At 39.7% G+C, this 26,725-nt stretch overlaps 1 protein-coding gene across 3 annotated transcripts in view; it reads right to left on the bottom strand.

Annotated features, from left to right (window-relative positions):
* The window catches only part of TRIM37 (tripartite motif containing 37), a 29,235-nt gene extending 2,579 nt beyond the window's left edge, over window positions 1-26,656 (bottom strand). For all 3 annotated transcript variants that reach the window (XM_033004709.2, XM_033004710.2, XM_033004711.2), the window contains exons 1-22: window positions 26,444-26,656; window positions 24,726-24,827; window positions 23,316-23,356; window positions 22,080-22,196; window positions 20,714-20,801; window positions 19,762-19,884; window positions 18,265-18,388; window positions 16,333-16,400; window positions 15,535-15,659; window positions 14,124-14,174; window positions 13,612-13,693; window positions 12,017-12,093; window positions 11,297-11,476; window positions 10,466-10,580; window positions 10,034-10,246; window positions 9,490-9,626; window positions 8,689-8,786; window positions 7,069-7,269; window positions 4,674-4,985; window positions 3,221-3,349; window positions 2,068-2,254; window positions 1,282-1,400 (exon numbers count right to left, since the gene is read on the bottom strand). In XM_033004709.2, coding sequence (XP_032860600.1) covers window positions 1,282-1,400; window positions 2,068-2,254; window positions 3,221-3,349; window positions 4,674-4,985; window positions 7,069-7,269; window positions 8,689-8,786; window positions 9,490-9,626; window positions 10,034-10,246; window positions 10,466-10,580; window positions 11,297-11,476; window positions 12,017-12,093; window positions 13,612-13,693; window positions 14,124-14,174; window positions 15,535-15,659; window positions 16,333-16,400; window positions 18,265-18,388; window positions 19,762-19,884; window positions 20,714-20,801; window positions 22,080-22,196; window positions 23,316-23,356; window positions 24,726-24,827; window positions 26,444-26,464 — 2,710 coding nt within the window. In that variant the 5' untranslated portion in view covers window positions 26,465-26,656. The remainder of the gene's footprint in view (window positions 1-1,281; window positions 1,401-2,067; window positions 2,255-3,220; window positions 3,350-4,673; window positions 4,986-7,068; window positions 7,270-8,688; window positions 8,787-9,489; window positions 9,627-10,033; window positions 10,247-10,465; window positions 10,581-11,296; window positions 11,477-12,016; window positions 12,094-13,611; window positions 13,694-14,123; window positions 14,175-15,534; window positions 15,660-16,332; window positions 16,401-18,264; window positions 18,389-19,761; window positions 19,885-20,713; window positions 20,802-22,079; window positions 22,197-23,315; window positions 23,357-24,725; window positions 24,828-26,443) is intronic.
* Between the last annotated feature and the right edge of the window lie 69 nt (window positions 26,657-26,725).

The following is a 26,725-nucleotide window of genomic DNA, read 5'->3' as shown; positions in this document are numbered from 1 at the left end:
CAATGCTCTATTCAAGTCTGACACAGAAAACCCATGCTTTTTCCTACAAAAAGAGAACCATAGCTGTTGATAATCAAGGTGGCTTCTTTCATTTTGCCAGACCTTGAGTGCGCACTGACAGCAGTCAACACTCTCCCTTTTGTAGTTTCGTAGGTGACAAAATGGGTTTGCTCTGTTCTTTTACTTCTTAAGAGCTGATACTCATTGCTAAGAAAAAGCAAGTAGTGAAGTGAGGTGCCAACTCTACTGTAGTTTTTCCTCTGAAAGGAAAAAAAAATGGTCATATTTGTTTCCTGGGGTTTTTAACAATGAAGTATTTCAGTTTTTAAAACATTTTCCTATTAGGCTCTCTGCTATAATAGGAGAGCTGCGGGAGCGCATCACGATCACGCTGCAGTGACTAAGAGCAGAAATTCAGTTTTGTCACTGAGAGACCTTCTGTAAATGCCAACTCCTACACAATATTGCACACTGCAGATAGAGATGGATGCTGGCACCTTAATATAGGCTTTGCGCTACAATTCAGTCATTGAAATTCAAATTAGTGCAGGGGTGGAAGGCAGGAGAGTTTTAGCAAGATAAGAAAAACTCTTCTACGTGGACTTTCAGAAAAAAAAGAAAAAGCAGTAATATTTTTTTCCAGCATGGAAAGGATGCAGGAAGGGAGGGGGGAAAGTTTCCTCCAAGTCTCTAAGGAAACTGGCTTATGTACCACAACACCCGACACAAATGAAGTGGTGCAGACAATCCAGTGTGGACACAGAGGTAGTTACCGATGTGGTTTGTCCCTGAAGACAAAAGACTTAAGAGCCAAGGTCACTGGCCACTATTTTTGTCAGGTAAGAAATTATTTTCAAGGCCATGCCACTGAATGCCAAAGCAGAGACCTGGAGACATATCGAGGTACAAAAAGCGCCTAGCGGTGCAGAGAGACGCACCGTGTGGCCTCACCTGCCCGGTCCTCACCTTCCCGGGTGCTGCACCCGAACGTCGCTGTTCCTCCAGCGTGACACAGACACTCTCTCCTCATTCACATTTATGCTACAACTGCCAAATGTTACAGCAAAGTTCAACAGCCATGAAAACAGGTTTTGCGTTTTTTTTTTTTTTTTGTGTTTTTTTGTTTGTTTGTTTGTTTGTTTGTTTTGGCGGGGGGGGGATTGTTTTTCCCCCCTCCCCCTCTCTTTTCCTTCCCATTCAAGCTATTTCCATTATAGAAAGGGATCATCACAGACTGGAGTGTTGTCACTCTGCATTTGTCCTCTACAGCACCCGATTTACCTTCCTCTGGCCCTGCAGAAGCACCTTCTGAAAGCACATCCTGCAGTTCACCAGCTTCAGAGCTATTTTCCAGACCACCTGACTGTGCTCCTTCTGTACGACATCCTTTAGAATTTGATCTTAAGAAAGAATTTAGGAGAAAAACAAAAACCCATGTTAGAAATTCAGCTTTAATCCAGCTGGGGAAACAAATCCCCTTAGTGCCACATCTAGTTTTACTCATTGTTTAAGTCTCTTGCATACCCACCTAAGCTTCCAGCTTTGATTGATTTAGAAATAGTTACAGGCTTAAAAAAAAACAAACCTGGAAAATTTTACAATAAGTATTTTCCAAAAATCGCGACTCTTGCTATTTAGAATAAAACCCAACGCCACAACTGAGCACTTCATTGCACTTAAGTTAGTCAACAGGGAGTTGTTATGAAATGGCTGAGAAGTAGAGTCGCAGTGAAAAGCATTGTCTTAAACGAGGAAATTAAAAGTGGTATTTTGCAAAGAATAGTGGGAAAGCAGACAGGGCCTGCCTTTCAAATCAGTTTCAGACTACATCCACAGCTGACCAAAATAAAAGAAAAAATAAAAAAGAAGAAAAAAAGATTACTTGTAACCTAGTTATAAAACCAAAAATTGATATCCAGAGGGAATAGCAGCAACCAAGTAAACTTCAAAGTAATTTCTCTTCCACGCTACAAGTACCTGGTTTTAGTAGATTGGTATTTTTTCTTTCTAGATCAAGGCAAGGTAGAGGAGGAGATAACAAAAGGAAAAAAAGAACAAAGCCCTTACCCTAGAGCACCAACTTTTCTGGTCTTCTCTACAGCAGCTAAGCCATTTAAGCCAGAAACTCCCACGTCAGGATCTGAACCTTCACAAGGCCTTTCCTCCGGCTTCGGCAGCGCCTCGGAAGCATTGCTGTTAGCCAGGGGCCTGGGAGAGTGGTGCCGACTACTCAGCTTCGAGCTCCCTACACCACCTGGGGAGAGAAGGCTCAATGTGCTTTGAGTTTATTTCAAAAGACTGAACGTCCAGCTGTTTTACATCCCCAGTTTGGTTCCAAACACTTGTATGCACAAGTGCGCCTTCCCCACCCTCACTCTTAAAACTTTACATTGTTCAAGTCAACGTACGGGCAACACGTACCGTCTGACACCCTCTCTCTAAACGCGCAGGGCTTCTGCCCCAGCTGCCATTTTGGATGGGAGACTCCGCTAACTACAGATTAATCCCTCCCCATCCTGTGCAGTTGAAACTTCTCTTCTAGTAACACAGGCTCCCGCTTCACTTCCCCAGCGGTAGATGCAAAGTCTTCTGGCTGCAGTGGTCTTTCTAGTCTTGGACAAGGGTGAAACTGGGCACAAAGGCTGCAGTTACCCCATGTAATGACTTCATGATACTCTTGCACAGTTTCTCGCCCAAGCCTTCTGTACCTACTTAGCATTATAAGGAATCAACTGCAAGTCTCCATTCCTTCTCTGAACACTTGAGAGGGGCAAAATAACAATTCCCATAGGAGGTATTTCATTTCATTACCACTTAAGGAAGGGCACTGTAAAACTCAGGAGCAGCAATATCATACGATTCTTTTACTATGTATATCCAGAGTTTTCTTGAATTCCCTTTAAGTCAAATCACAATTTAAGCCTGGGTCAGTACTGTCTGATCTATGATTTTTCACTATAAGGTTTGCTCCTGAAACATCTTCAGAGAGATTAGAAGTAGCATATAACACCTACACCGACATCCAGGAAAGTGAGCTGCGTGGCACTTTCACAGCAGACCAGCTATCAAAGGTACAATAGCGTTAACTAGATTTGAGAAAGGATCCAGTCCAGCTTCAGAGAAACTTCAGCTGCCAAGTAAAAGACTTCTTGAAAAGTTTTTATACAAGAGATGCTAAGAAGATGCACCCCATCACGCAGGTAAAGATGACCTTGGTTACCTTCAGAAGTTTTACTGTCTCCTTTTAAACGCAGATTGCTATCCCCACAGTCCATAGCTCTTCGTAAAGACAGGCTGCCTGCCGCTCCAGAGCGAAGAGGTTTGGGTGAATTACTTTTCTTACTTGCAGCTGCAAAAATATTTAAAGATGTGACAAGTTTTCAGTCAAACCACTGCCATATTTGGTCTTTATGCTTGTTTTAAGTGAGTTAAGCTCCTTATTAGTCCCACTGCCCACTGACTCCCTGGCCTGCACAAAACTCCTTCCACAGCCTTCCTGTCAAAGGTCTGGGCTAGAGGGAAGCTTAGCTAACTATGGATGTAGCCAAGACTACGCAAGTGATGTTCACTTGCCTTACACCAAGACATCCTTCAGAAAGCCATCATCCAGACTCCTTCAGCCACCAGGAATGCATAAAGCATAAGGATAGCCAAACCCACCCCTTCAGCTCTGAAATTCAAATATTTTTCCAGTGAAGCAGCTTGATCCTTCCAGGGCTTATTGATGGCACAATTCAGTGCTCCAAACTTGAACACAACTCTTTCTCTTAATGTGCAGCATCAGAGGAGAAATTCTCTGCTCTGTGGGAGTGATGAAGTGCTAAACAGACCTTTGCTGAAGTGGCAGAAGCCCTGTTTTGAAGGTCAGTATTGAAAGGGATGGAGAAGAACTGAACAATTCTACCAATTCTTTAGTCCACTCACGTTTATAATATATTTCTTACTCATCTTGGCTCCAAAATGCAAGTAATAACTTGAATCAAAACCCAGAAGGCTGGAAAATCATTCCTCCCAGGCAAGAGGGAAGGGAGAGAGGATTAACAATCAGTGCTTTTATTCAGGATCATAAGCAACAAAGCACTTGCTCAGCCTTCGTGCTGGTATCCGAAAGATGCCACACTGTCTTGCCAGCACTGTCACCAGGGCTCAGTGACAGCACCTGAACAGGCTGACGCACAGGCACCTCTCTGAAAGAAGTCACCTTTCAAAAGGCAAAGTCTCTCCAGAGAGAACCCTGGCGTACTTGAATTTTAGCAAGATTTCAAGTTACTAAAGTATAGGAAGTCTAGAAATTTTAAGTTTTGCTCACTGGCAAGCATCGTAAACATCCCCAAGTTCACAGATGGGCCAGACGCTGAGACTGAACAAGAAAAGCCCTTCAGCTAGGAACAGTTCAATGCTGGATTAAGCTTCAGAACATTGACACTGCATTAGGTGTGTTACTGGTCGTGGAGCAAAAGTTTTAGTGCTTTTCCTGAGAAGGGCTGTAACCAGATTCAGCAACATTTATTTACTCAAAGGCAGCGCAAGTTTTATGTGTCTGGATTCTTATAGCTGAACTTGGGCGTATGAGTAACTATAAAAGGTCGACTTCCAGATGCCTGGATATATAAACCACCTATACAACTGACATCTGCAAGGGTGACATTTAAATCCCTTCTCTATGCACTTACAATTCCTTATGTAACAACTGGTAACTGAAGACTTTGTCAGTAGTTCCATCCCTATTTCTTGCAGCTTGCTGCAGCTTTCCGTTCCACAGGCAGCTAGAGCACCTTGTTCAATGGAAAAGAAGCTGGGCTGCCCATCACACGAGCCAGCATTGCTGCTTCTCACTTCTGACAGTTGGTTTTTTACATCAGACATTTTGCTTCGCACTTCAGCCATCTGAGTTTTAAGTCTTTTCAGCATCTTCAAGTCAGGCGGCACGCGCCACATTGCCTGGTGTCTCCGCTGATCTCGATCTTTTAGAGAATAGGATGATGCTTTACCAAAGGAAAAGTTAAAAGAACACAGCAGGTAAGTAAAACTATTCTCAAATAAAACCAGACATCTATTTTTAACGGCTATGAGAATTCTACCTTTTCCCCTGTTAGAAAAATGAGGGAGACACACACATTCTTCTGTACTGATACAGCACCGTAACATTTAGGTTGCAAGCACTGCACAGCTACCAGGACAGCAGATTTTCACTCCCTGCCTGCCACGGAAGAAGGCCCCAAAACCTGCTCACTGGAAGAGGCAAGGCTCCCGTGAATTCTGATGACAGCTGAGTTACTACTCTGTGTTGCCAGACAAGCTTGAGTTCACAAGCCTGTTTGACTATTTATGTCAAGTTTGTTACATGTTTCTGTAAAATTTGTTAAGTGTGTGTAGAAGATCCTCATACCACCAATAAATCATGTTAATATATAGAACTCAAAGAAATCTGAAACAGGGGAAGGAATTCCCTTAACACCAGAAGATCAGGTTGAGGAGCTTATATCCGAGTAAGCCTACGTGCTGCTCAGCCAGAATTAGATCAACTTTGATGTCTATTTGAAGCACTGTAAGGTCTAGAAGTGCTTCACTGCAAATTCAGCCGTTCAAAAGCACAAAGCCAAGTGGCTCTTAGGAACTTTCACCTTAGGAGGTGAAGGCTGGCAAACTCCAAATGTAACAGCAGCTTTCTCTTAGTTGATTGACTTGAACAAGCTCTGAGAACACTCAAGCCATAAGCAAGCCTCAGCAAAACAGTTAATTTCAGCTGAGTAGCCGGTTGCTAAAGATGACCAGGAAGCTTTTCAACACAACAGGAAAGCTTGATCTTGCTCGAGCAGCACAGCACAAAGTGCAGTGCCCTCTCTTGAGGTCCTTTCGTCTGGGCCTTTCTCCAGGCAAAACAGAGCTGAGATTTACAGTCCATGTGCTGCCTCTCCTTTTTGTACCTATGGAAGTGATTTCCATTTTTGGAAATATGGATTACATTCAGCTGAAAATGAATCTGTGACTACATTTAAAAAGTTAATCACAAAGGAAGTCTGAACTACCTTTTAGATTCATTAACACCAGTGTCATTGTTGCAGCAAAAGCAAGCATTTATTTGTAGCAAATGGACTGTTATTTCTCTTCTGTTCTATTAAGTCAGCAAATGGTTGTTTCAGAATAACCTGAAATAAGATGTTGCAGTAGTGGGCCAGCTGGCTGCAAATAAGTGTTCATCATGATAAATGTATTATTGACGTTTGATTTAATTTTAATTCTTCACTAACAAAACAAGAGAAATGAGCACCAACCTCCAGTAATAGCCATGTCTGCCAGAATCACCAGCTATCTTGCTTCTGCTGCACATGAAGTTAATTGCTGTTTTCAGTTGAAGGGTCCTAACTGAATCACAAATACTCTTTGATATCTTCAATTACTTAAATACTATCACTATTTTTGGCTCCTGACATTTTGATCCATTTTTCTTCCACAAGTGCTTACGTGTGTTTTTCCAGCCTCACTACTAAACACGTTTTTCTAGTTCTGTTCTAAATGCCTGGAATTTAAAGTAAATTCTAGGATTTATTTTCTTGTTAGTATACATTGTGCTGCTAGTACTCTCAGCCACTAAGAGTACAAACCGTGTGAAGTGAGAAGTGTAATTGCTTCCTCAGCAGATAGCTGGTTTGCGTTGTTTTGTCTTCCAATGCCAACCCCTTCTAGAAAAGGGTCTTTCATTCATCTCCCACAGCAGTAGTCAGAGAAATTGCATGAACTGTATCTCTACAACGTTGCTACACAAAGCAGACAACCTGTTCAGCCACATCCTCCAAGAAAACATGAGAAGATCTTCCTTAATACACACTTCTGTTTTTCATCGAGTCATCCGGTGTCCTCAAGCTGAGGTCAACCATTAAGACAAAGTGTTAGAGCAGGCAGGAAGATGCAGCACACTGAGGAGGATGTAGCAGCCCAGCAGTCAACGCTGCCTGTCATCCTTTTTTACCCTCTCCCCTCCTCAAATATGCCTGTAACTCTGGGACTGCATTCTCAGAGACATTTCCAGGTTGAAATTAAATCATCTGATACGAGATGTACAGTTACCTCTGTTCTGCAGAAGAGAAGCAGGTGGACGTGGCTGAAGTCCCCAAAGGTTTTCCATACCATTTCTGTCTTTGAGATCCAATAAGTGGATTAAAATTAAGGGATCTATATCTAGCAAACTGCTACTGGCTGTGGAGCCCAGAGCATTTCCTCCCCGCCTTGAAGGTCTTCCACTCGCGCTGGTGTAGCCATGGCTAGTACCTAAGGAAGTGTTACAGAGAAAGAGTCTGCATATACAGGACACAGGTGAGGCATTATTCCCTGTGAAAATAAAAAGACATAGTTCTACAAGCAGATTGGGAATTAAAACATTGCAAGAAACTTAAGGCATCAGTATTATTTCACGGATTTATGAATTCTGGAAGCAGTCAGAAATGCTTCTAACTAAAAGTTTCAGCCAAGAAGCACCAGAGAGGAAAAAAAAAAAAAGAGTATTTGACTCCATACCTTTTATTTAAATCACTTAAGTAAATTGGTAAACAAATCAATACAAAGAACATTTATTTCAAAGACATGCACATGAACTTTCTAGGTGTCCCGCCCCTCCCAAATAGATTAAGGGACTGGGGGGGATCTTCAGTTAAGTCCTGCTCTGTGTTATGATGCTCCCATTAGAGTGACCAAGGCACTCAGAAGATAGAGAGGGTCTTCAGAGAAAATAGTTAGATCTGCAAGATTAAAATTGTACATTTAGTAGAACTCCCAACACAGACAGATGAGACTACTAACATTCAGAGTGGAAAACAGTGCATGCAGGTAAATGTAAGAAGCTCAAGTGAGGAGATTGTGTCAGCTTTTACAAATGCTGTTAAAAATTACTTTGTAAAAGATCCTAAATAAATGCTCTTTCTACAGTCACTGTGCTCCTACTCTAAAGGTGATCCTTGCAGAAGGAAACAGACTTGTCCCTCAACTTCCTGGTTTATGAGAAATTTAAGCAGTTTTGAAACAGCAGCTAGAAGCAAGACAGTTAAGGAATTCTGTCTTTCAAGAACTAGCAGACTTCCACATTAGCATAAACACCACTTCCAGTGAATGCCACTTCTGGTATCTCTGCCATAAATAAATACACTTATATTCCAGATATACATATTTCTTTCAGAATCTTATTAACCTATGGCTAATTTAGGCTATAATCTCCTCTAGGCAACAAGGAATCTTAGAGAGTCTTTTCATTACTGCATTTAAAAATGTACTTCTGCTTGATTGTAAGGATTCTTTACCTCATTCCCTCCACGTACTTCAGGCTCTACAGCACACTGAAACCTAAGTGAATGTATGACGCACTCAGAGGCCACACAGGCATCAGCAGAAATTGCCTGCCAGGTTACTTTTGATAGGAACGGAAGGTTTTTTCAGAGGCAGAAAATCCTCCCTCCAAATTTACACATCATTTTTAAACAAGCACATTCAGAAGATTTCCCCCCCCCCGTTTTTTTTATCGAGCCAATGAAATATTTCTGCTACACTGCAATAATCAGTAGAAACCACATGATGCAGCATTTCCAAAAATAGCAATGCCTGCAGAACACGCAGCTTGGTGTTGCTTCCAAGAAGAACAGGGGAAGGAATCCCACAGCGTTTTGCATATATGGGATTTCTGAAGGCTGTTTTTCATACCTGATGCTCCAGGAGTAGCAGCAGCTGCTGCATCCTCCATGAGATCTCCTTCTTCCAACTCCATATTACTGCTGTACTCCACATCATTTTCTCCAGACCTTACGAGATGATTGGGGTGGAAAAAGGAAAATACAATTATTAGCTTTTATCAGCTCTTGTTAAACGTTATGGCACATACCTTGAAAATAACATGAAGGACATATTTTCTGCATTCCAAGCTACACACTCTGAACAAATCAAAGTGTGTTAATTAAATGACTCACTAACCAAGAGTCCAAAAGTGCCATACATATCTAGACTGTAAAAATCTAATCCTGCAAACTTCTATATTTGAATGTGTTACAACACATTCTCATGTTTTAATGAAGATTCTAGGATTTGACATCACCTCAGCTAAGATCCTTAAATTCTCTAGTTTAAGTAACTGTCCTTATTATCACTCTCCTACTACTAAAACACTTCCTAATACCAAACCGCTCTTTCGTTACAGTGTAGAAACAGATTTTTAATAGTGTTTTGGGAAAGAACCTTCACAGACTATCACTTGTCAAAGACAGAATACAACACTAAAATAAATTAAAAGATTGGAAAGATAGTAAGTAGCTGACCGAAAATTCAACATTTGGCATTAACTGTACCAGATCATGTTGTTTCCAGTATAGGAAACACCTCTTGCATTGCACTGGAATCACACACACACACTGTAATTGTGATGCAGCAGCTAAATCGGCTTCCACTGGAATTAGGATGACTACCCCAGGAGAGGTGGTAATGATCTGAAAGACATTTTAAGGTACTTACATAGTTTCTTCATCAATATCATTTTCTTCAGTGTTACTAGTTGCTGTCGAACTAGCTGAAGAGCTGCTACCATCAAGGTGGTTCACCTCATCTTCTCCAGCAAGATCTATATCCAAGTCACCATCAGAGAGCTCATGCTACAGGAAAAATAGAACAAGTCTTTATAAAAAGAAACATTTCAGTTGCACTTTGATGCATTCACCAAAACCTATGAACAAAACCTCTCTCTCTTTCTCCAGAGTGTCACATTATCATACTGGAGTTAGGAGGGTCTCGAAGCACAATAAAGGTTGGTTACAAACAGAGAAGTTGGACGTTTCAGCTGCAACTTGGAAACATTTTTGTGGTGGGATGTGTTAGCTCTGTTCCGGAATATCTCTCTCATGTCATCTCTCACTGCTAGCTCTCCAATGTGTTATCTCCTATTTCCACACAGAGAATAGTAACTCTAATTTACAACTCAGAAGTTCACCTATGTTTCCACTGCTATCCTATCACAAAAAACTACACATAAACAAAGAGGCAGGAAAAAGATAATTCCTACATTAAAGTCTTCATGCTGGATTTTCTCTTCCTCCTCTTCCTTGCTATCTCGTACTAATCCTGGAGCAGCAACATTTTCCAGTAGTACTTCAGTGCTTTGTCCAGATTTCTTTGATCTTGTTTCCAGACCATCGTCATTCTGGGGACTAAGATGTGTGTCTGGAGGTGAAATGCCTCGTGATTTCTGAGTCCGGGAAAGTTCAATCGCAAGCCTCTGAAATATTAGAAGGATACACAGAAGTACATATAGAAGACAACAATGGAGCATCATCATCAAATCCAGTTAGTTTGTTGACTTGCATATATACTATTTTAATAACACCAATATCAAACTACCAATAGCAACACAAATAAATGCAAACATGAACACTATAACATAAACCAGGTAATTACTGGTTAGTAAAAGGTGATTTTACATTAATATACATCTTACTTCTTTAAGGTTATTTATTTGTTGGATATAACTCGTCTGAGCTGCTTCCAATTGAGCAATGTACCAGTGTTGGTCTCGGCACTTCTGGAAGAAAGTCGGCGAGCGCACTTGGAACCTTCAGAGGAACATTTTAAAAGGTGTTGCGAGGTTTTTTTGGTTTTTTATTCTCCCCCTTGCCCCAAAATCTGAAGAGCCCTGCATAAGAATATCATACAACCTGAAATCTAGTGATGAAATAAACTTAATAGACAACAGGTACTTCTATGCTCAGTATCCTGAATGCACTGAATAGCAACAGAAAGTATTTTGTAGAAGCAGGTATAGGAGAGGTGGCTATCTTTGCAAACCAGCACTAACAAAATTAATACACTACAATGTATTTAACAAGAGCAAGAGTAGGACTGAACAGAGAATATCTGAAGCAGATGAATAAGGCTTCTGTATTTTGTCCTAACACTGCAATTCCCATTGACAGCATTAGTTCTCAACCTACAGACTTCCTTTATTTCCTAAGTTCTCCTGTGCTTACTACAACTGTTTCTAAAGAGCGGGAGAAAACACCCTTTTCCTTTAATTCAGTTACCTACAGATCTCTAACACAGGCTTATTAGTGTCAAGCATAGCTACTTCTCAAAGAAACATATACCTGAGTTTCCACAATTCCCTTCCGCACATTTTCTTCTTTAAAGCTTCTGACAGTGAAATCCATTTATGACAAAACATGCCACAATTATTTTCAATTCAACTACTTAATTATTTCCTAGTTCAGTAGGAGGTGTGATACTTGGTGAAATGACAGCAGAAAAGAGCCCGCTAAGTTGTCCTCTTTACCTTAGGATCACAGTGTCATTTTGCCTGTTTAAATAGCCTTCATTGGCTAGCAAGTCTAAACGAAAGAATCTGTTGTAACCCCAGCATTCTCCAACTTCAAAATCGGAGGCAAACTCTCGTATTATGTTTTTAGTGGGATCGTTGGTGGACTGGTGAACCATTTCTACACGGTATTCATACCTACACAGGGGAAGATCACAGGTATTAATCCTAAAATAAAGACGTCAGAATTGCTGAGTGCATCAAGTTTAACAGAACTGCATCTCGCAGGAGGCTTGCGTGCCCAGCTGAAGAGGCAATTCAGTCTTAGAATTTTATTGAACACTTACATAAACTGAACAAGGGGAAAGAAAGTAGTAATAGTGAGTAGAGTGGTAAACCAACTCTAGGATTGAATACCAGGAGACAGATACTCTTATCTGTTGTTTTGCCAGCTTGCTTTTTATATTGAGAAAGCCACTGAGTAACAACTTTAAAATACTATCTTTGGACACAATTCAAAGCTCAACGGACAACAGAAGTCTCACTATTATTTTCAAGAGGGCTTAGCATCAGTTCCTAGCAATGCTACAGAACCTGAGTTCATTCTTTGCAAACCTCTCCAGATGCTCTGCCAACAGAAAAACAAAAACAAAACAACAACAAAAAAACCAAACCAAAACAACACAACACAAACCCCCAAAAAAACAAAACAGCAGCTCTCACTACAGGTTTGCTTACTTGGATGTCTCTGGCAATCCAGCGGACAGCTCCAAGAACACAGACAGGTAGTAACCCCGTACTACTCCATTTCCATCCTTGAAATAAATAAAATAAGAGATATAAATTGATGTAAAAAAGAAGCAAAAACCAGAAAACCAAACCACCCTTGAAGTTTAGAAAACAGCTTCAATCAATACAGAATTTGCAGCAGTAGTCTACTTTGTATGCTACAGTTTTGATTTTTAGTCTTCTGTGACCTAGAACAACTCTTACTGTAACTTGAATCAACATGGAGTTTGCATATGGAAGCACATATGCAGTCTAGCATTGGTAGCTCAGATATAAATCTCAAAACAGAGCTTTAATTACATTTTAATACTGCTAACATTTTTGGAGTTCAATTAAGTGGAAGACTGAATAGACAAACAATGTATGGGAAAAACATTTAACATATAGAAAAACCAGTAAAAAAAGCTCAAAATCTACTTAGTTTATTACAGTCCAATTCTCAACTTCTCAATGTGAAAACAGCTCAGGTTAAAACATTAGTTCTGATCTATTGTACATACAGCTGCATTTCAAAACTACTTAATTTTTGAAAGAGCAGCAATTTCTTCAGAAAAAAAACATGCAACATGAAAAAGTTAGGTCAGTTAACTGAGAAACAATATTAGAATCACCAGATATCAAGAAAAAAATGACAAAACCTCCATCACACTCACCTTAATCAAGGATGAAGAATGGCTCAACTTGAATCCTCTAGGTTGAAGAAACATTCCAACTTACCATTTAAAAAATAAATTTTAATGCCTTCTGACAGCACACCTTATGTCGTCAGTCCTGAATTTACAATACTCTGAAAATTTACACAGGGGTCCACCTCTGCATTGCAAGAATACAATTCTGTGCATACGTGGGCTTAACAGATTAATCCATTTCTCTGAAGACGTCAGGTAAATCACTAACAAACAGAATTTTTACTCCACCACTAAACACATATTTCTCCAAACATAACTGTGGTAGCAGCCAGAGCTTCCTGGAAGCACTGACCAGACAAGGGAACTGTAAAGAGATCAGACCTTGTAGGTCAATATTCCAACATTAACAAAGACACTGCTTCAGAAATGCGAATATTAAGCCCACTAGCAGGACATGAGTGCAATACACACATTTTAACATCACAACTTAAGAACTGGATGCACAGTAAGACAGATTTTCCTTCAACTAACACCTTGTCCTCCTTCCAATTTCCCAAACAAGTATCATTTACAAACATAAATAGGGGAAGTTATTCTATACCTCAGTTCTGCAAAAAATAGGTAAAAACAGCTATTAAAGTTCCTATGGCATATTGGTAAGACCCAATTTTAATTGCTTTTAAATTAACCAGATTAACTATACTGAGAATGTTCACGCTGGATATCTGAAGGCAGAGAGGGAATACGCGAGTGGTTGGTGACCAACGCTACAACCTTATTATGTTCTTTTCATAGAGCTTTTTACATACAGCGTGAGAAGAGACTAATAAATGATGTTTCCTTACAAGAGAAGCATATGAATGCTAGTTAAGTGTTTTGGATGGGATAGCAACTCTAGTTGAAAATATAACTCACTGGATAAACTTTTAATCTCCAGCAAAGTCCTGACACTTGAAGAGGTGGACTGTAAACAGGATCTGCTCGCTGACGCAACGTACTATTGAGAAAGGAGAAAAAAGCATTTGCTAATGGAACAAAGCAAAAAACTGCATGGAACAGTAACCTGCATATACATTTGCACTCTAGAAGAGAATCATCTTTCTTGCTGCACAGAGCACACAGCAGCACGAGGCCTACGCAAAATCTTAAGTGTCCATACAAATATATGTATTCCTTGCAAAATTATCCCACCTTTTTTTAAATCAAGAAAAGTAAGTAGTTTGCCTTTATCATGGAAAACCTTTTTAGTTAACAGTTTAACTAGGGTTAATTGTTCACTTGGTGAGATTTTTTTTTATCAAGTTCCTATAGTTCATATCTAACAGTTTTTTCTAGAGTCTATTCTGTATTGTAAGGAATGCTACTGATGTACAGAAGAAACAGAAAAAGCTTCCCAATCTTCACAGTAACATAAAATACATTCTTACCTGAAGTTTTCCAAGACAAATGTAGTTGAATCATAGGCTGGAACCAATTCACTGGGTGGGGGGGAAATAGAGTTGAACATGACATTAAAAATCCCAATTTTTGGAATCTTCAGAAGCATTTAAGATGATTTAGGTCAGAGACACTGAAATCTGAAATTCACTAGGACTAGACTGGGTTATTTCGGTACTTCTGAAAATTCCATTTATAAGCCTTCTCCCCAGAACCTCTCCATGTGGTATCACACAGTAAAACAAATACTTCATGTTATGAAGGGAAGAGCAACCGAAAGTATTTAAGAGGATTTTCCCATTTACCTGTGATGGCTAATAATCTTTTAATATGGGGAATGTTTAACTTAAGACTCCTTGGTAGTTCTAGAAAAGATGAAGCTATTGCATGGCTGAAAGCACAAAGCTTAAATGGTTTGTGTTTCCGAGCAGGGGATACTTTACTGCCATTGGAAAATGAGCATTCAGATTTAAACTCTCCTCAGAGAGGCTATTTAATTATTCTTTTTGGAAAACATGTCAGGAAAATAGTTTTGATATTGCATTTAAAAGCAAGCCAAACCAATTTTTGCTAGAGAACAGAAAACTATCGGAGGAATTCTTTTAAGACTTCTACTACTACCAGATTTTTTGAGAGACACTTTTCAGCCAGCTAGCCTAAACTCTGTCTTCCTCAGAACCCAGCGCTAGCAGCATTCTCTTTATGAAGAACTGTGCTATGGAGTGATTTTGGCTATGTATTCCGAATTAAGGTGACCTGCAGAGGCGTCTCATGAGAGCCTTGCAATTATATACCAAATGACCCAATAAGAAGAGAAAAAGGACAAATGAGTAAACTAAGAGAGAAAAAAAATTGTCAGCTGGAACCCACTATCCTGGCTCCCCAGCGGGGACTAGAGGCGTAAAATAAGCCCTGCTGGAACAGAAAAGCCTGCTTGCGGCACAGGTTACTAAAAGGAGTAAGTTAAGCAGTTTATCATTTACAGTGTATAAGCCTGGACTGAATCCAGTCAGAAATATCAAGTTTAACATGGAAACGGACCGAATCACGTTACCCCACAGATTACCACTGCCATTACTGTATAGCTGAGAAGTGTGACTCCCCTTCACTACATGTGTCTATCAGGCAAGCTCTCCAGCAACCTACCACCCACTCTTCCAAACCCACACGTTAAAATACAGTGGAACGGCCCTGCCCTAGTTTTACAGAAGGCTGACACACGTGAGAACACATCTATCTCCCAGACTCACTGGAACCACCTCCTCCATACAGTGGCACAGTAAAATGGGAAAGAGATACTCTCCTCTAAGTTACTTTAAACATTTTTTTAACAAGCAAACCCAACCTTTCTAAGATGGCTTTTGAGTTCAAACTACAACAGAAAGGAAATGCAGTGCTTACCTTGTAAAGTCTGGGGGGACAGGAGTAGTGACAAACGAGGCCATAGGCTTCCGATGAACCTGCTGGAACATCATCAGGATCTCTGAACTTTTGGATATCAACTCACTCTTACTGCATGATCGTAACTACATGGGAAAAAAAAAAAGAAGGAAAAAAAAAATCCTTATGTCATTAGTAGAAACCACAGATTTTGACCACTTTTAAACAAAATAAATTGCATGTCTACCACAGCTTCAGATTGAAGGTTTGCTTTTTTGCTGCTGCTGTTTTTGTTTTTCTTCATTTGTCTGGGTTTTATTTCCCTTGAAACTGTAAGCTCTTAAGACTAAGAATTTGCCTATGGCAGCCAGTGGTCATGTGTTCTAAAATTTCAGTTAGGAAATTAAAATAGGTATTCCAATTCTGCCTCACTCCAAAGCCTGCGCAACCCATTTGAGAAGTCCTGAATATTTAAGACTGAAATTCTACAGTGAAAGGTACAGCAACTACTACGTACTTCACTTAGGTTAAATTAATTTATATAAAAGATGTCTGATCAATACCAAATCACATCTATTACTGTGTTTAGGCAACAATAACATACGAAATCAATCTGGAAAGGGTGCTTAAGCTTAATTAGATATTGGGATAATTTGCTCAATACATCACAATACGGTGATACAACCTAAGGGACACAAATGAAGAGATACCCCCAAGAAATATCCATCACTTATTAGTTTAAAAATAAATAAAATAATAAGAAAGGCCAACTGAGGAGGGATCTCTGCAGCACAACATTTCAGCTCTTTTCATAATCACCTGATGTTCTACTTCTTGTAGCAGGGATTCCAGAAGTTCAGTTTCTTGAGTAAGCGATGTCTTTTGACCTGTTTAAAGAAAAGAAGGCATGTTTAAAGGAAAAAAAGATACACTCCCTGGATTTTAAGAAACTGAGCTTTTGCCTTTTTTTTTTTTTGCCCCAGAACTTACTAAAGTAAAGGATTTCTAAATATACCAAGGTTGATTGAGAAAACATTTTAAAAGCAAGCTTACATTTTTAATTAGAGCTGTAGTGAAGAATTCACTTGAGGTTAAGACAGTAATGAAACATTCTGTGTCCCAGAAATGGCAAATTTATTGTTTTGGGATGCTTTTTCAGACAAAAAAAGCAGGTATGACTACCCTGAATTCACTCTCATCCAGAAAATCATCTCTCTTATTAGCTGACACTTTTCTCCTAAAAGCCACCATTTCTCTTCACTCTGATGTTTGTTTTCTTTATAAAAAAGAACAAACAATGTTTCAATGTGTTTGTGCATTTCAACTGGCACCATGACAAGAACGAACAAAAAACTGTCACATTTGTCTGTTATCTACCATGGGGATTTGTCTCCATCACACATTACAGACCTGAAGAGTGTTTGGCAGCTGTTAGATAAAAGGTGTTACATGTACAAAATGTTAACCTGCACATACAAATAATTAAGATGTTCTACCACAGCTTTAAGGCTGATCTTTAATCAGTATACACTAAAACAAATATTGTGACTGATTACTGTATTCAATATAGGCACAAAGTATGTATGAATGTATGAGTCCTGGATTTAACTTAAAGCAAACATTCTAAAGTACTGACATGAATTTGAAGAGTAACTTGAAACATAGCCAGTACGCATTTATTATGTTATTTTTAATGGAAATGAACTAAGAGACTAAACACAAGCATTATCAAAGCTAAGGACATTTGCCAAGAATGAACATTTCACATTTTCTTTGGGTGGGTGGTGGGGAGGGGTGTGTATGTCTGTGTGTCAAGATTTCAAGCATGAGAAATACATTTTCAACACAGCTATTTTGCTGTCTTACTTTTATTTCCAAGACAAGTATGTAGATACAAGGTCAAGGATCTGTTTGTCCGTGTGCTTTGATCTACTGGTTGCATACACTGCAAAACTAAGGTCACAAGTATAGTATTTCAAAAATATCTAAAGAAATTGATATCCCAATATGTCACCTTTAGTATGTGCTCCTATCAATGCACTACAGATGAAAGTGCACATGGAATAACCAAGGCACAGATGCAAAATTAGCTGAACAAAGGATGCACAGAGTTACAGCCAGCCGAGGAATATTGTGTCCTTCTCATTGAAAATACCACCTAATTTTTAGTAGTGCTACTTCTACAGGCTTCGATATCTGTAAGTGCTCCACCTGTCTTCTCACTCTACTCATACCAAAGGAGAGTTAAAGTGACCAGTCCCCAGGAAGCAAAGGAACCAAAGTGGCAGCTCTGATTGCAGATGCCATGTTCTTCCTTTGCAGACAAAGCTGCCTGCATGTATGGATCTGAACTGTTGCTCACCAAACATCTGATGTATATTTCTAATTTTTTAAAATTACATTAAAACATGTATAGATTACAAAGATGAACTTCTTGGCTAACACAAATGATGGTATAAAAACACTTTAGGTGAAAGGTACTAAATATATTCCAATCAGATGGAAATGTTTTCCAAGTTGTTATATAGGAGCTTCTAACAGAACATCACCAGGTTATGTCTAACAACTTTTCACTGTAACTACATAATTAACTAAAAGCTTTGCTGTAGGTAGATGTTTTCTGTCAGCAGTTAACTTGCTTAACACCATAAAGTGTGTAAGGAGTCATACTCCCAGGACAAGAAAGATTATCAATATTTACACACTGTGAATATATTGTTCCTACTCACAAGAGACCAAGCCAATACCTACCCATCAATGTTATAAGCTTATTCTTCAGCTGAGTGTCTAACCGGGCAATCATCATCTCCACTGCATTCCTGATTTCCCGAACTCGTTCATCCTTCGCACTGCGCACTGCCTCCACATTCCTCTCCTAAAACAGGGTTCGGGAAAAAGCAGTCACAAAAACAAAGCCTTTAGACATTTGCACATTTAATTCATTTACATATTGACTCCACTCTCAGATCCCAGAAGTGCCTAGGCCTCCCTAGAGTCCCCTCCAGCACTATTCTTCTACAAGGAAAAAAAAAAAATTCTGGTCTTACTGAAGCTTGCATGTTTAGATTAAGAAAACATAAATGTGATTTTAGATGAGCTGTATTACAGGCTATTCCTGTAAGTTGTAAATATCCTTTGACTCTTACTGAGTACATAAGCGTGCCCTCTGGTGGGTGACCAAAGGTTAACAGTAAAGTTGAGCAACGATTTGTCATTACATAGAAATGTCATATGGGGATTCTTTAGTATCAAAATTGGTAAAAAAACTTGCCAGTTTATCTTCTGAAACTTTAGCAGCACAGAAAAATTACTTTCTTGGCAACAAGAACAATTTGATAAAAATTGCACCCTTCACCCTGGAAGGTGAAGGCCACAATCCTCTCAACATTTTACAAATACTCATGAGTGGCCCACTTGGTGATATAAGTCACATTTGAGCTGAAGCAGAGCTAACCTACCACTGCATGTGGCAAACTACCTGAATAATAGCATAGACAAAAACCATGTGGAAGCTTCTTAAAAAAAAAAAAAAAAAAAAAAAAAAAAAATCAAAACTTATTTTATTTACACAAAGACTACACAATAAATGTAACAGCATTCACCAGAACACAAAAATAATCCTTCCTAGAACACAAGAAACTGTACTGAATTGTTGGAATTCTCATGGGAACTGCCAAAGCTGAACATGTCAATATTTGGATGTCCAACACATTTACCCCTATGGGGAAAGAAAAAGGCAGTACACAAACTTCAAATCTCTAACTGGTGAGCTGCTTTACAGCCCATGCTGTAGGCTCAAATATACTCAGAGTTTACTCTCCAAAAGAAAGGAAAATAAGCTCTATTAAAATAAAGCACTCTTATACTTGTTTAGCATGACAGACTGCACTTTCGTAAGTGTTGACAAAAATGTATCTTCCAAAGAACTGCACAACTCTAGCTTTTAAATAGCATACACCAAAAGAAAAATTCCTTGTGAGCTAACACATCTCTTTGTCTGGCAGCTACAAAAACAGTACTGAGAATATGTTGATAGTCCCGCGTTGTATAAAAAGATAACTAAAAAGTAAAAACATCTCTCTACAGGATAATCTGATTACCTTCACAGAAGCAACAGCGCCTGAACAGGTACTGAAAACATCATGAGCAGATGAAATTAAGTGCTAATTCCATTTCCCACTTTACAGTTATCCTTTGGCAATGATGCACTACAGGAAAACTTAACATTATCTCAGATCAATTTCTTACCACTTCTTGCACCAAACTGATCAGTTCCATGAGTCTTCTCCTAAGCTTTGCCACTTCTTCATTTACTTTCGTGACATGTTGCTCATAGATTTCTGCCAGTGGCTTAAAAGTGTGCCCTCCGTGCTATCAAAGAAAGAAAGAGAGGGGGAAGGCGGTAGAGAATAATAGAGCATCTCATTTTAACTTTATTCCACTCAAAGTACTGAGAGGGGAAGAAAGCCTCCTACTGTATCACTCATTTTGGAAAAGTTCCAAAGCAGATTGTACGTAGGAAGTCTGTCTTTCACTTCCCTTCATAAGAAGTCATGAATTTGGCTTTCACACCATCAAAGCTTCCTGTCAAGAGTTATTTAGAGGCTCAACAGTCCTCCAAAAGAATATACTGCTTCATTCACTGTGCAGTTCTCTAAAAAAATCAACTAACGATAGGTTATTTTATTATTATTAAAAACACCCTTCCCAAACAAAGGCAGCACACTGTTAGCCACTTATAGTCCAAGCAACGACAGCAGTCTCTCCTTGAAATACTCAACTGAAAGGATAATAAACAGTGTGGTGAATTGCGCTACTAATACAGCTTTGAAGATAGTCAGGATTACAGGCAAGGACATTTAAATAACATAAATATTATCTATATTTTGTGAGAAAGACTTTTTCCTTTCCCATAAAATTCTCACCACCCTCTCAAGTTTGTTCAAGACATCATGAAATTTATAACAAGAAAGGTAATTCTGACCTCTTTTTGGCAAAAATTCAATTTGCTTCTCTAAACAGAAGGTATTGCCTTTCACAACCAATGTTCACATTAAATTATAAATACACATGCAACTACAGTGTTTCCATGGCAATACAACAGCCTTAACAGTTTCATAGCACTTCTGCTTCTTCAAACTGCTGTCGAACATCAGGCCTGCAGCCTCTTACTGTAGCATACAAGCAAGCCTCTTCTTACCATTCCTCCCCAAAGTGCACACTGGTGGCAGATACACTTCTTACAGGTCCAGCAGAAAACACTAAGCTTTTCATGATGATTTTCACACCTTAATCAAAAAATACACATATCAACAACAGAAAATAGCTATGAATTTTCTGAAAACTCAGTTTAACATTTTCACTTGTTTTACCACCCAATACTGAGAGTAAAGCACAATACATCAGCATAGTTTTGCAAGACTACTACTTATATTCAGTAAAATGCTGCTCTCGGTATTCTCTCAGGAAGTACTTCACAGAGATAGAGAGAAAGTACACTGCTAAAATTGGATTTCTACCCAGCAGATAAAGGATATCATCAATGAATCAAGCTCAGAATTCTAGAAGCTAATACTTTATTAAAATTTTTTTGTATTTTTACTGTATGAAAATAATAATACATTATTAAAATCCTAATCGTACGCTACCTGAGGTAACCATAGAGCAGTGGCTCATAAGCTTTTTGGACAAACCGATCTTTTTTTAAGATTTCAGGAACAGCATGAATCAACAAGCTGAGCACACACCAAGCTAGATCTAAAATACACGCCTCTCCCTTCCGCCTCCATTAGCATTCAGGAACCTGAGGAGGAGGCAGGCATAGAACACATTCGTCCCTGTCTATTTTTCAATGCTTATCACACTTTTCTCCTCCAAATCTTCAGAATATACCTTGGAACACCTAATAGCACTGGTAGTGGGATAAAACCAGGAGTAAAGCCCCCTGAAAAAAGTACTGACAGTTGCTCCTAGGAAGAGAATATATCAGAAAATACAGGAGGCTCTAAAGACAAAGAAGGAGAATGAATGGCCGTAACGTGACAGATATAGCAATAGTAGTGCTTTCTGTGGGAATTCATATATCTTCTTTGATTACAAACTAGGATTATTAATTACATTTTCACAAGGGTCTAAAAGACATCTTCTCAGAACAGCTTCTCCGCTTTTACATGCTGAGATACCAAATCAGCACCCACAGTCTTAATGGGACTGGCAAATAAGCAAGCCATTGACAGGAGACTTATTTCAGATGTATGGTCACTAAGAAGGACTAAGTGCCTTAAGAAGTATTACTACCCTCCACATTTCCCATATCTCTCATTTTAACTATATTGAGTTAAACTATAAATAGGAGCAGTTTTTGAGGCAAAGACACTGAAGAGTTTTTCTCATTCCATTAAGCATGTCAGAAATGAACTCTGACTTTCAGTCACACAGTAAGCACAACCCAGCTTTTACTTAAAAGTTATCAGTTTGTAACCCGGTTCTAATAATGAGCTGAAATTAAAAGCCTACTCATATATGGTAAACTACAAAATGCTTTATAGGAAGAATATTCCATTTACTTGTCTTTTTCATTTTCTTCATGCTTTGTGAGATTGCACAGTTGAAGTGTATCAAGCTGTTGTGTGACCTCTTCTGCCCAACGACAGTTTACGAGCTCTCGTAGCTGCAGCGGGGCTCTGCAAGAAGCATTGCTAGAGTTAAGAGCAAGAACTCAGCTCCAGGAGCTAAGAGAAAAGCATTGAAGAGAATTCAGTTCATCAATTCTATGCTATCAGAAGGGTCACAGGCAAAAAAAGCAGAAACCGTACTAGTCATTTCAGACAAAAAAAAAAAAAGTAATGTTTTAAGTCAATTTGCTCAATTGGGGGCTGGGGAAAGACAGAAACACAATGAACCACCCCACAATGACATACAGAATAGCTACATGGGGAACCCAAGAACCATTTCCAGATTTCTCAATAGGCTCCTGGATAACCCTGGGCAAATAATTTATTTTCTTAGTGTTTCTTCAATTTCTCTCATTATTCAAATATCCCCGTTGCAGTGCTTCAATTATCCCCTTTGCAAAACACTGATATATTTACTTCCTTAGAAGCATTTTAGAGCTATCGATCAAATACTTTAAAAACTGAATGTTAAAAAAGTTCTGCAAAAATGGTTGATTAGTTGTTTTTATCTCCCTTAGGGGAAAAAATATGCTATCTTCCAATCTTCAGTCTGTCAAGAGCTAGAATCGCTAGATGATCAAGAACTAGAAGTGCTAAGGGGTGTCAGGGCAGGGCACTGAATTAAAAAAACAAAAGCAACAACAACCAAAAAATGCCAAAACCAAACCACAACCACCAACCAACCACACACCACATTGTAGCTACCTTTCAAGACAAATCTGCAACACATAGGGTAAGTCTCACAAATTACAGGTATAAAAAAAGTACGCATTTCAGTCTGAAGTTTCTGGTCTCCAACTCTTGCAATATTAAGAGTTCTAAGAGGAATAACGTTTAACTACTCTTGTCACACCAACTACATGCACTGAATGCAGAAGTGTGAAAGGAGAATAATAAAGATCTTGCTTAGCTCATCACAAAACCAGAATAAATTTTAGAATAATTATTATACCAGGGTGAATTTTTATAGTAACAGCAGGCAGGATAAAAAAAAAAAAAAAAAAAAAAAAAAAAAAAAAAAAATCAAGCTTAAAACTTTAGTGCAACCTGCACTGAAAAAAGATTGATCATAACAGAACAGTACACCCACTTCCAAATAATCTATTTCTGATATTAATAATACCTTACCTACAATGAGGGCACTGAGCTCTTTGTTCAGTCAGCCAACGCTGTGAAGGAAAAAGGAAAAACATTTTTCAAGAGACTGTAAGAAAAGAACTGAGAGCAAGTACATTCTGTCATTAATTATAAGTTGTTTCTTTTTATTATAGTCTTTATATATTTTTTCATTTTTTATTTTTACAGATTTGTAATTTAACTGTTCAACCACTTAAGTCACAGAAGAAGCTGCTATTTATACCTTAGTAACAAGGCAGCCACTTTTTTGGATGTCAAAGACACTTCAGTTAAAATTATACAGAGAATTTTGAGGTATCAAATACTCCATTAGAAACCATACACCTGATGCAGACTCCCATAGTTACAGACTAAAGAGCATGTTTCAATAACAGAAAGCAAAAGACAAAACAAGCATATTTTTCAGAGTCTAAATTATTAATCTTCAAGGTAATTTATTCCCTTCTCTTAAAGTATTTATATTCAAGTTAGATACCTGCAGTTCAATGACCAAATCCACAAGGACCCTTTGAATGTTTCTTTTCCAGAAAGCTCCAAAGACAAGCAGCTGAGGAAAAAATTTCACCTGCCCACTACAACTTGAAAGTGTAAAAAGCTCAGCAGTTGAAGGGCTTATATTTGTCAGCTCACTACTACATTTAAAGATTCTCATGAATAATCTCTCACCACTCAGCAACAATATGTCATCTAACATTCTTAATATGGAAAATGAATCCTTCACCTGTAGTTCTTGTCAGAGCTTTCAAAGCAAAATGATGATTGTTCCAATTTCTGGAACTACTACCAGAGGTCTGAAAACCTCAGCTGAACCTTCTCCCACTACATTAACACATCACAGCGTGTGGACTTGAAAATGAAGTGTTATACGTTGGTAACCATGACCTTCATAAATGAACTGAGGTACTCCAGATGCTGCTTCAGCCTGCTATACCAGACTCCCTCAAGAAAGATTTAGCCAATATCTGATCGTATCATTCTAGTTTGGTAAGCATTTAAAGACATCTGCTAGATGACAAGAGGTGATATTATGACCTTCCAGTGCTCCATACTGAGAGATACAAAGTCAGCATTTGATTCCTGTCCCTACTTTTGTCTTCCATACAGACATCACAAACTCTCAAAAGATTCTAAAGAAGGGATCATTATATGTCTGTTTCTTAAAAGCAATTATTCCAGATAGTCCCTATAATTATCAAAACTGAACACAATGCACAGCCTACCTAGTTTTTCCTCAGGGTGTCGTAAAAGATTTTGAAAGGGAAACTAAAGAGCACGGAACAGGAAAAAGGAATCCTTGGAACTCCAGGAAAAGGGGCAAAAAAGAAGCAAGAATGTGTTCATAAGATCAGTAGTTTTTAAGTTCATACATTCACAAGAACAAACTATAATAAGCAAACTCACCCGAATACAACTAAAACAGCACAGCTTGGAGCAATGAGGACACAGGCGTGCATCACGCAATTTCTCCATACAAATAAAACATCGGAATACTTCAGCAATGCTCTGCAAAGGGTAGATTATCGCTATTGTTAAGCCACATACTTCCAACATATCAGAGTTCCATTTATCTTCCAGGCAGAGTGCCAAGTTTCATAAATACAGTCCCATACCAAACAGCCACGGAGAGCACATCTAAGAGCGAGATACCCAGTCAAACACCATGGCTCTCCCCACTTTCTCCTACACTACACCAGCTCCTAGCACCCATTTTATAACACTATTCTTCAAGGAATAGTTTCTTTGTTTGGCTTATCTTTTTCAAAGTGGGCCTTTCTATAGCCAAGATATTATTCTTGCTTGTGTTCACACAGGATTGAACAGTTGCCAGAAGAAACCGTGCCGTACCTGCAGATTCTGAACCCGCGAGTTTCAACGTACTGGCATTAACCTAATTCAGAACCATGGCAAGTGCATGTATGTATTATATAGAATGCTAATGAGAGGAGTTAAATTGGATGGGGCATTTTTGACTTTCATATGACTTACATTCTTTTAAGGTCTACCATTAGCACTAGCTCCACGATTTCTACACTCTCTCATACATTTATTAAGTCTTGGACAATAAATATGTAATTTAACATTTTTTTACTACAACCAGTTGAAGAGAATTCTATTTGTTCTAGAATATAACTACCTCATCTCTCTCCATTCCCAAAATGTGAAAGGTATTTTGAAATGCCAAGCAATGTTTGCCTTCCATATTGATAGATTTTTCACTGACAAAGGATTTTCACATTCTATATTGTACAGGAGTTAGACCTGTCCTGGCTTTAACTATGAAACACTGTAAGATTCATCAGATAGGCTCATTTTTTCCCCACAGACTTGCGACTATAGATTAGCGCCAAACTGAGGCATATCTTCAATTTACACATACCACAGTATCTCCCATATGTTACTGTCTTCTTTAATGGTTGCAAACCATTAAAATGCAATACATGCATTTACAGAAAGTTATCACACAATGTCTCTTAAATGATTCTCCAGTTTGGCTGCTATTAATAGACCGCAGCAATGCGTGCAAGCTGCCCAGGTTAGACACCACTGAGCACTGTGCCTTCACACATGCCAAGATGGGTTTGGTCAGCACCAGGTCTCCATCCACCCCCAGAACAGGCATCTCCGATGGTCCACCCGTTTAGTTTCCAACCCTGACTATGTAAATAACTGCGTGTCACCTAGAAACGCCACCTCTTTACACCCCACCTCCCACCCAGCTCCTCAGCGCACACACTTGCCAAGCTCCCTGGTATGCGCATCCCTGCCCACCGCAGAGCTGCAATCTGTTTTCCGCCTCTCGGGTCGCCCATAGCTCAGTGCCCGCTGGCCTCTTTTCCCTCAGACAAGGGAGAGGGGACCTGCCGATGGCTCGGCGGCCCCGGCGCCGCCCGCCAGCCCTCCCCTGACCCGTAAATAGGTCAGGATGCCCTGCTCCAGCCTCCCTCGGCAGAGGCCCAGCCCCGCCGCTCACCATCCCCTGTGGAGGACAAGGTGCAGCCGCCGCGGCTTCTTCCCCCGCGGCCTGGGGGATGCGTCCCCGGGGAAGCAGCGCTTCCCCCACACCGCCCTTCCCGCCTCCCTGAGGGAGCGCGGCCGCCAACCGTCGCCCAACCGCTCACCTCCACGCTCTGCTCGTCCATGGCCGCGGCTCCCCCGGCGGTGGGAAAGCTCTCCCCAGCCTCTCTCCCAACCCCACTGCTCAGGGGAAAAAGCGAAGCCCCGCGGAGGGTTTAAGAACCACCGGGGCGAGGCTGCGCCCCGGCCATGTTCGCGGGGAGCGGGACAGCTCCTCCCCCTGCGAACCCGCCCTGCGGCCGCTGAGGGGACGCCTCCCCGCCACCCCGTACTGCGCATGCGCGATGCCGCCCGGCCCACCCTCCGCGCCGTTAGGGGGCGGGGTA

This window comes from Tyto alba, unplaced genomic scaffold (assembly GCF_018691265.1).
Source record: "Tyto alba isolate M040663 unplaced genomic scaffold, T.alba_DEE_v4.0 Super-Scaffold_19, whole genome shotgun sequence".
NCBI classification, from domain to species: domain Eukaryota; kingdom Metazoa; phylum Chordata; class Aves; order Strigiformes; family Tytonidae; genus Tyto; species Tyto alba.
Note: the sequence above shows the minus strand (reverse complement) of the source record. Positions and strands in the feature narration are given on the sequence as shown.